Below are 10,643 nucleotides of genomic sequence, written 5' to 3' on the forward strand. Positions count from 1 at the left end.
AAGAGTGCTAGATGACTAGATTCTTGGTTTTGAATTTCTTGTTCCTCCCTGGCTGACTAACCCTGTTGTCAGATCCATTCCTATTGTTTCATATTGTGACTCTCTTCCTCTTGACCATTTCAACTGCCATTCCTGCCAGTGAGCTAATGGATATTGAAGTGCCAGCTTTCTAGAAAATTTGATGAACAATTGGAGGCATTAAGGAAGCTTTTCCCAGGCTGATTTATTTATTTAACTATTCAAGTATTTCTAGGCCCCCTATAATCGCCAAGGCCTTCCTCATGTTCTCCAGCTGAACCACAGCTGCCATCATTCCTTGTCACCCTGTCCAGGAATGATAGGAGTTGCCACTCAGCACATCTGAAGTGCTCCAGATTTAGGAAGGCTGCCTTAACTATAGTTATGGCAGAATTTTAGGCATTTTTAGAAGACCATTTTTAGAAGATCCTCCAGGCTTCTGATTTTGCTGTCAGGTGACACACCATTGCAACTGTTAGTATAGCTTCTCTAGACCTTTTCATTTCACTTCCCATCCTCAACAGAGATAGCGAAAGCAGAAACAGATGCATCTTACATGCTGCTCAATCACGACCATGCCGCTTTGTGCTGATCCCTTCACAAATGGCTCTCCCTCATACTGAGTAGTTACCTGAAAGTTCTGCAGTCTCCACATCCTTGCTTTATTGAATGAGCTGGTAATCCCTGCATCTGAAATGCCATGTTCAGGCATCTGAAAAATCCTCCAAAGAGGAATCAGAAACATGGTAGAGCACTTTTGCAATGCAGCACAATGAGTCTTTGGAGTCCTCCTTGCTGGAGCTTGATTAGGTTGCCTTCACAAGAATAGAAGGCTACTTCAGCTTCTTTTTGCCATGCTGTTATTGTTGTTTAATGCATGGGAGTATGTTCCATAAAATAAAGTGAACTGGAATTAAATAGGACTAAGGTGACGGAATACCTAAAATCTTTTATTGACTCACATGCATGCACACACAACTTCCTTTCAAGACATCATCTGACAGGTTCATACATTGAAACAAACCGACCCAGAAGGCTTCTTCCCAAAGACAGAAGCAGTTGTCCTGTGTCTGGAGGACAGAAATATTCAGGAAAGGGCTTGTGGAGGACCTATTGTCATGATAAAACCAGTGGTTCAGAAAGAGCATGTATTCCTGCTCTCACTTCTTCTGTTGCTGTGGAAGTAGACAATATCAGGTGCTTGCTAAACAGAATTACCTCCCTCCACAATCTGTTAAGAAGTATATGTTAAATCCATAGAGGCTCCATGAAAACAGCAAGCAGTGCTACTTGAAAAGGTCAAAACTGAGAAACTGTCTCTACCAGAGCGTACGTGTGTGTGTGTGTGTGTGTGTGTGTGTGTGTCCATCCATGTGCCTACGTCTTTTCCCTTATAGGCACAGCCATTCAGACTGTTGACTCTTGCATCTCATTAATAAAATGGAAAACTCTCACAGAATGGAGGGCAGGCTAGGAATAGTTTGACTTCATGGGAAATTCAACTTTACATGTAACAGTTAAAGCCTTGCCTCAACCTGAAGGCCACTCTCAGCACCCATTCCCCTTCAGAATTCCTCTCATAGTTTCCTTATGCAAAGAGATAAGTAGCCCATTGAGGTCTTTGGCCTGGTGCCCTGACTTGACAATGATTTAGAACATACTCTCTCATGGAAGCAAGTGAAAGAGTAGGAATTGATTTTATTCAGCTATGAAAGCTGGTTGAAAATAAGGAAAATAGAGGCTTATGTGCCCATTTATTGTTTATGTCTGGGGCAATTTGCATAAGCTTCCCCATTGTGTGCTTATAGGACTAAAAGCATGGGGCAGGGTGATATAGCTTCATCCTGAATTTCTATAGAAATAGATTACATAGGTAATCTACCTTGGATGATAATTCTATTTCAAAAAGTGGAAAGAACATCAATGGAGTATAAGACTCCTGTTAAATTCTGCATCTCTGCAAACACCCCATGCACACTTGGGCCGCCTGCCTGCCTGTACAGATTCTCTGCACAGCTGTACCCAAGTTCTTCCAACACAAGGATTTGGACACAATCCTATCCCCACCCAGCAGGTGCAACTCAGGATTAGGAATAAGGAGTTAGCCATTTGTGCCACAGGCTAGGCTAGTTTATAACAGTCCACTAACAGTGGTGTTTTCATAGGTTTCCAGCAAGAGTTAATTCATATTTTTGTCGTGACTAATAAAAGTAATTAAGACCATCCTCTATTCTAATATTCTTTATCCCAGTGGTACAATTTTTGGATTATATTTCATGCTCTATCTCGTCATACCTTTATCTCCAGTCTCAGTTTCCAAAAAAGCTTCAGTAAAAGTAAAACAAGAATATATGAAAAAGATTAGCACTTGGTAAATGACCTCACTAAAATTGTGTATATGCTTTAATAGGAGGATTTCCTTTAAACATAAACTGATGTTAAGCTTTCAAAATCCATATTTCTTTGAATGAAAAATATGTTTCTGGGGATGGGTACATCTGAAAACAGAGTGGTTCGATGCCCCTTCCAGTCTTTTGATCATTTCATACTTTGTCATATGGCTATTGAATATCAAATTTGAATGTAATTAAACTGATCTTAGATCAAATAGCTAAGTCCCCTAAGAGCTTTGAAGGGAATAATAGTTGGCGGTGAGAGATCTGGACACAGTTTGAATTTCTTCCAGGCTCTTTGCTCCTTTTCAGTTTGCCCATCGCTTGGGAAAGAGTATTTTGCTGCTTTATGACGGTAACATTTCTCTGTATTCTCATGCTGTGAGCTTGGTTGGCTTGCCTCTGCCACCACATTTCTGAAACCTTGCCTGCTTTTCTGAAATCTTGCCCTATTTCCAGTGGCAAACTTGGTTCATTTTGCATGGCATAATACTACGTTACTTGGGGGTTGTTCTAACTTCCCTGAAAGGTGATATTGCTGCAACCGACTTGCAGCTGTAAGGTAGAGGCTGCATGGAGTACAATTTAAGGCCCACTGGGATTAGCAGAAATGTCCTGTGTCCCACATTTGGCATAGGGCTTGTGACTTTCAAACACATTTCAACAAGAAACAAGATCCCCTTGTGTTGTGCACCGTTCTGTCTCTGTTTCCAAATTGTCAGCTGTGCAGCATAGGGTTTCTCTTGTCTGCATTGAAAGCCTTACAAATCCTATCCCCATCAGTTCCCTGTTATGTTTGAATTGAGAAGCAAAGGACCAGTATGGTGGCTGCAGGCAAACAAAGCCCTGAGGCATTCTGGGAAGGTGATGTAAGGAGGCAGTTCAAGTTAGAGCTTTAACAGCCTGGCTCTGGCTTCATTGGTGCATTGTCTGAACAATGCTAAGCAAGCATATCTGATGCATAAGACTTTGAACTCTTCCTGAAAGAAAACCTAAAGCTTTTACTTCCTATGGATATCACCCCCTTTTTCCCCTCACAACAGCCTCAGGAAGTAGGATATGCTGAAATAATAGCTATGTTTGAATGTAATAACAACACAAAATGGCTGGAAATTCTGACTTCTCACTTGTGCTCACTGAGCAATCACCCTGTTTGGCTCTTCCCACTAGCAAGAATAATCCAACTGACCAGAAACTAATGAGGATGCAGAAAGTTTCTAGTTAACTCTCAACCCAGCTCTGATTTATCACTCCTCTAACAAACCAGAAACTGAAGCTGGGATTCAAAGGCATCTTTCTGTTGGAGGAAGATTTTGCTTCTTGTTCATTTCTGCTTTAGCCATTCCTAGTGGTGGGAGGCAGTGTACATAGGCATGCTGCTTGTGAACAATAAACCAAAATTCTCAACAGTCCTGTCTTATAGTTGTGTCAGATTGTGGCATTTTGCCAGTCTCAGGGTACTTGTTGAACCTTGTCTTATGAGATTGGAATCTTGATTTCAAGTCTGATGTTCCTACTACATTTGACATCTGCATATTTTTCTTACGATAAATGTTCCTTTATTGGTGATGGGCTGGCAAAAAGGACACCTACCCACCTATATAGGTGAACATAGTAAGGCTACATTTGCAGCCTCTCCTGGTGCCTCTCTGAAGCAATGGCAAGTAGCTTGCAAAATGCTTTGTAAAGCTAACTGAATATGACTGATATAAGCTCAACACTACTCCAGATGCTCTGAGATTTTAGTATTGGATGGCATATAAAAACTTTAAATAAATAAATGACAAATCTCCTGCGTAATGGCAGCCTCATCTTTTGAACTTGTCCTAACAAAGTATTTGGTTTCCCAAGTGGCAAACTCATTCCACACTGATGTTGCTAGATTATGTTTCAGAAATGAAAGCGTAAGGGACTATTGTCTTATAATGATCAAGTGCACTGCAAATATATGGAGGTGTGATATTCTAAGATTAGGAACTATTTTTGCAAATAAGGAACAAGTAGAAACACTATCCTTCTCAGAAAATGACTCTTTAATAAAAACGAGATAAGGTTAGGCAGGGAAGGAGTTGTTCAGTACAGGAGGAGCTGCCCCAAACGCTGAAGGCAATGTTTGCTTTCTCCCTTTCCAAGCCATCAAAGTTAAAAGGCAGTAAATAAATGTGGATTTTTAGAAAAAAAGTTTTGGACAAAGCCTGCCTTAAAAGTAGTAAAGGGAAGTATGCTCTATAAAGGGCAAGTGGCCAAATGTCTTCTCTGGCCCCCGCCTGCTTGCTTTTGACAAACGAAGCCAAAGGGCTGGAGGAGAAAGTAGGATTAACCTGCTTAAGAAAAATATTGAAAGTTTTAAAACCTGGCCTTTGAAAAATCTCTTTTCCTTCCCCAAATTCGAGTGTTGTCCCTCTAAGTTCCTAATTGAAAAGGAAAAGATGTCTTAAGCCACTGACTTCTAAACATGTACCTTTCATTGTGCATGCAACTCCTCGTTTCCCTTTTTAGTGAGAACATTTAATCGAAGGAGCCTCCCTCATCCCTTCATCCGCATTAAATGCATATTAAATTTATTTGGTGTGGTTGAATACACTGCAGCAGGGTCTTTTTCCAGTTTTCTGTAAACAGGGAGTTTCTCCGTTGCATTTACAAATGAACGTTTAACACTCAGAACAGATTTGTCTTCTAATAAAATCCCGATAAAACATTTCCAGTACTAAGTAGTGTTAATTCTAGCTGTCCCTCCTAGAGTGAACCTTCTGTTGTCCCAGATAAAACACCAGAGTTCATTCATATTAATGTATTATACTAACCAAAAATATATCTTTACTAGTGTTCCTTATATGGGGAGCATATCTTCTCCCAATTCCTTGGAGCCCAGATTTTCAACTTGCACCAGAAGTGGCTTGCACACAACCAAAGTCGTCATGCTAACTGCTGCTGTGTGCTTAGGATATAGAGCTACTGCTCAGCTTCACGTCCGAGACTGCTTTGTTTCTGCAGCCAGCAGCCCTGAACACAATCTGTTTTCTCACTTGCTTTGACAAGCTCTTTGGGATCCTTCATTGTGAAAAATGCTGGATTAATGTGAGAGGTTTTCATATGTTCCATAACTGCAAGGTACTGTTGAGATTTCATTACCATTTTACAGGCCCCAAATGCATGCTAGACACTCCACTGAGCAAATAAATTACACAAGGCTCTGCCCACAGCATTTAACATCTAAATTTGCACATGGTGCAACAAAGAAGGGGTGACCAAAACACAGGAATGGAAAGGGCATGCTGGGGTCATAAGACTGTGTTATCGCTCAGCACTCAACATGGTAGAGTTAAAGAAGCAGCAGTCCAGTTTGTTTCAAATTTGGATTAAACCAAGAATACTGGTGTGATTTGTACTGTGCTCTCAATTAGTACAGCTTACATTTTTTGCAAGGCTCTCTGGAGGAACCTAGCCTCTTCCCTCCTCACTTGCTCGAGTTTTAGAGCAAAAGTACTTGAAGATATTATCTCTTCATCAACATGCTGATAAAATAAATCACTACCAAAATGATAAATTAATAGAATAGAAATGTTATAATAAAAATGTTATAATAGTAATAAAAATAATAATAAATGTGGTAAAGTGCATGTCACCAAGGCAGAATAATTGTAATATTGATTTTTATAGTTATAAAAATCATATCAAAAGAATAGTCCCACATGAAACTGAAAGCAACTCCCACAAGTTTTTTTTTCTAAGAACATACATTTTGCATTATCTGCTAGCTTATTCTCCTACTTCTGCTTTTTCATTAGAGTTCATCTATTTTGACTAAATAGTTGAAGGGCAAACTACCTTGTTTTCTTATTTAGTTCTATTTTGATGATTTTGAGAACTTTTTAAAGTGCACTACATTGAAAATTCTGGAGGAAAAAATCCCATAGCAGTTAAATATAATGATATCTAAATTTAACATCTAAAGCTGAGTTGTGAGAAAATCAAGTTAATATTTCAAGGCATTCTTAACTGGAACATGCCACCAGAGGCCTATATAAGTAACTACTCATCAGGTTGATTCCCATACCATGAACCCATGTTTTGCTTTCTTCTTTCGGAAACTGGCGTATACTGCATATTTTCACTAAACAATTATTAAATGACCTTTTTCTCGGAGTCATGTCATGAGAGTAATAGTAATAGCTTTGCCACATTTTCATATCCTTGGTAGAAAAGCATTTATAAAACATATATTATTCATCCTTGTTCAAAAAGATTTAAAATGTGGTGTTTGCTATATAATAAATTGTCTAGGCTAGATCTTTATGGGAAGACTTATTCTTGAATATTTTTTTTTAAACCACTGACACAAGATAATCTTGAAATCATCAGTTTAGACACTGGCAAGAGGTCCTCTCTTCCTTAATGTATCAGACAATTTACAGCAGTACAGTGATCGTTGCTATTTATTTAATAAAGTAAAAGTTTATACTAAACCAGGGTAGGCAGCATACAAAGCAAATATGCCCCCTGCTATACCACTGAACTTTTAAAAACTTTCTGTTAACAAAATGGCGTTCCATACCAGCCTCAAGGCGCAAAAAGAGTCTAAACTTAAGCTGGCAAATTTCAGCAACAAACTAGCAATTTTTAAAATGGTTAACTCTCGCTGTGGACTGTAGCATGGAACCTAAAAGGAAAAGTATTTTCCAACACCTCCTATATTTGCCCACTTTTGTCTTAAATCATACAAACAATTGCACCTAGGAAAGCAATTTAGATAAAATTTCAATACAAACTGTAATGGTTAAAAGTGTTATGAGACTGTGTGCATTTAAATGTTGGTAAATTTCAGATGGCAAGGAGATAAAAGAGGATGAGTGACTGAGGTGATAGGTGACAGAGTGTAGGAGCAGAGCATGGAATTGTGCAAGGAGATAGGAATAGACAGCTTCAGTCAGTCAGCAGTTAACAGCAGTGCGGAATCTGAAGAGGCAGCCTTCTCATTAGAATCTCAAAGAGTGCTGTGAAAGTTATTTAAGATGCAAAAGAAAAGGGAAGGAAGTCAGCTACTTGGAGGACATGTTGGTGACTAGGGAGAGTCAAAAACTAATATTGTCAAGTATTACATGGGTGTGAGAGAGAGACACTGACAGAAACCTGAGTGCAGAAGGGAAAGATTGAACCTGCGATAAAGATTGAAACAAAGAAGCAGAAACAGAGCAAGTCAGAAGCGGCCTCCTGGGCCATCTAGTCTGACCCCTGGCTCCAGCCGGCTCCATTCATGACACGCCTACCATGTGCATGTCCAGCCTGTCCTTGAACACTCTCACCGATGGGGCTTCAACCACAGTTGGGTCAAGTGTCTGTGACTGGCCCAAAGTCACCTGTTTGGCTCCATGGCTAAGCAGAGATTAGAACCCAGATAACCCAAGTCCCAGTTCCATGGTCTTAACCACTGCACCACATTGGCTCATATATAATTACAGCCCAGTTGTATATTCTATAGGGCTGCAAGTGGTGCAGTGGTTTAAACCGCTGAGCTGCTGGGCTTGTCAATGAAAAGGCTGGCAGTCCGAATCTGTGTGACAGGGTGAGCTCCTACTGCTTTGTCCCAGCTCCTGCCAATTTATTTATTATTTATTTATTTAAAACATTTTTATGCCACCCCCATCACAACAAAGCCTTGGGGCAGCTCACAACAGAAACAAAATACATAAATAAATAACAATATAACAATAAAACATTTATTTAAAAACCTCCGGTGCATCTCAGCTAAAAATTTAAAATCCTATAAATACAAATAACTTAACAATTAAAATAAGTTTTAAATAAAAAGATCCTAGCCTGGCGCCGAAAAACAAATAACGACGGCGCCAGGCGGACCTCTCTGGGGAGCGCATTCCATAGATGGGGCACCACCACAGAGAAAGCCCTCCTCTGAGTGCTCTGTCTCCTGGCCTCTTTCAAAGAGGGTTCCCGGAGAAGGGCATCTGTTGCTGATCTCAAGGGGCGGGAGGGCATATATGGACACAAGCGTTCCTTTAGATATCCAAGTCCCAAGCCATTTAGCAGTTGATGAATAGGTACCACTTTGGTGGGAAGGTAGCAGCGTTCCATGCACCTCAGCATTTGGTCATGCCTGCCACGTGACCACAGAAAGTGTCTGCGGACAAACACTGGTTCCCTGGGCTAAGAAGAGGAGCACTTCCCCCTAGAGGTGAACATGACTGGGCTTACTATCATGGGGAAACCTTATATGTTCTATAGGCATGCATAGACCCTGTTACCTTCATGACTCTGTTATGTAATGGAATGGTATTGCCACTGCCAGAACCACAATGCATATAAGATGCTATATTTTATGTGAGTGTAGAGGTTAACCTAACTCATCCTATACTCAAATAAACTTGAATGGCCTAGTATTCTAATCCACAATTGCACAGTTACTCCAAACATTAAGCTCTTAAGTAGCTCTACAGGCTTAAAACAGTTCTGTTAGTATCTAATGATTTTGTTGGACCATCTGCTTAATAAAATCCCAACTGCCAGCACCTCTTTGTTTAGAGGATTCTGTTTCAAACACCAGCAAATCCAAATAGAATGCTACAGAAACATAACTACAGTCTCTTGTAGCCATGTGTGAAAATAAATGCTCCTGCCAACTTCTTATTCCCAAGCAGAAAGAAAACTTAACCTAGTTTCATAGGAAAATAGACTTAATTCCTTTGGAGACTCTCAAATGAATCTAGCCTTTGTGTAGTTGTCTCACGCCTGCAACTTAAGACTCATCATAAGTGCTTCGTGTCTTCCCAGAAAGATGAAACAGAACAAATTCATTTATATCTAGCCTTTAGTGAAATAGAAATAAACAGACACCCGGATGTAGCCTGTCAAAATCAGAACAAGCTAAACGCTTGTGCCTTTACCTGGGTTGTTTAAAATAAAATAAAATTTAGGAGAAGATGAGTGGGTGTGATTCAGGAAGACTGCATGCCCAGCACCTAGTGGGAAATAAAAAGGAAGCAAGTTGCATTTGCTTGACTCTTGCAAATGTCCTTATGAATTAAGAGAAGGACAAGGCATATGCAGCTCCAATTAATTGCACCCACTGTATAACAGAAGAGGCACATTGATCCCAAAGTGTTCGAAATTTTGTATTTCAAAATTGATTAAAATTAAAATGGAGACTGTTGTAATGAATGTTTTATAGTGCCCCAGTCCTTATTCATACACAAGCAAAGCTGAAGAACCTTGAATATCATTTGGACCTGCTTACTGTATCTCAGACGTTTTCTCAGTTATCAGTCTTACTCATGCCTTGCTTTTCTTCTTCTCTTCACAGGTACCTTACCCGGTATTCTATCAAATCTATGAAACCCATCTATAAAAAGGGACCAAGGTGGGACAAGGTTCCCATGCCTGTATCACACCCCATCCTTAGGGATAATATTAACTATGGGTCAAAACCTCTTCGTTTTTACCAATGAGGCAGGGTCATGTTAACAAAAAAATTGCAACTGTTTGTACCATCCTGCTCTGGTTCAGAATTTGTTCACCATTGTGTTTTGATGTCCTGTACAGTCTAGAAGCCAAAAGAACTTTTTTCCCTGGAAGCAGCTGAATGGCTAAGGAATAGATAATCATTTACTGGAAGAGATATCTGTTGGCTCTTGTTAAATCAATTAATGGTTTAAGATGAATGATACTCTCACTTGTACCATTTGTATCCTAACATTTTTAACAATAAAGAATATTTAGTGTTCAAGCAGATTTTTTCTTTAATCATGGTGGTGCTACATTGTGGCAATAGCTGAGATCTGCAACTGCATTATTTGCTAGTTAAGAAGTGGACTCTTAGAGTGAAAATGCTAGTGTCGAGGAAGAATGCATGCTCTGGAACAGGAGGAATGCTTATAACAAAAAAAGTTTTGACAGATATAAGAAGATCTTGGTGGAATAATGCCTTAGCAGAAGTGAGGGAAGACAAGGATCAAATAGTTGTAGCTGTCTGTCCAGTGGACTACCCAGATGTCTAATTGGAAAAGGTTCTGGTTTCTTTAAAAATAGAAAAACTTGCCCAATCCTTTCTGCTGGTTCTTGCTGGCAGGCTTTAATGATTGATTTCTTGCAAGCCATTACTTAAGGCAACCGCCAGTAGACTTCAAAGTTTTTGAGGCTGCAGAAACCATCAGATCCACCAGCTAGAATCTACCAGCACAATGTTATCCTTCTCTACTTTAAGCTATGGTTAATAGCTAA

General features: G+C 39.7%; 1 protein-coding gene across 1 annotated transcript in view; it reads left to right on the plus strand.

Moving 5' to 3' along the window:
• The window catches only part of MRPS18A (mitochondrial ribosomal protein S18A), a 33,108-nt gene extending 22,959 nt beyond the window's left edge, over positions 1 to 10,149 (plus strand). The window contains exon 6 of the mRNA XM_044447046.1: positions 9,727 to 10,149. Within this exon, the coding sequence (XP_044302981.1) occupies positions 9,727 to 9,871 (145 nt within the window). The 3' untranslated portion in view covers positions 9,872 to 10,149. The remainder of the gene's footprint in view (positions 1 to 9,726) is intronic.
• Positions 10,150 to 10,643: the final 494 nt, after the last annotated feature.

Source organism: Varanus komodoensis, unplaced genomic scaffold (genome assembly GCF_004798865.1).
Source record: "Varanus komodoensis strain SLA01 unplaced genomic scaffold, ASM479886v1 scaffold1, whole genome shotgun sequence".
NCBI lineage: Eukaryota > Metazoa > Chordata > Lepidosauria > Squamata > Varanidae > Varanus > Varanus komodoensis.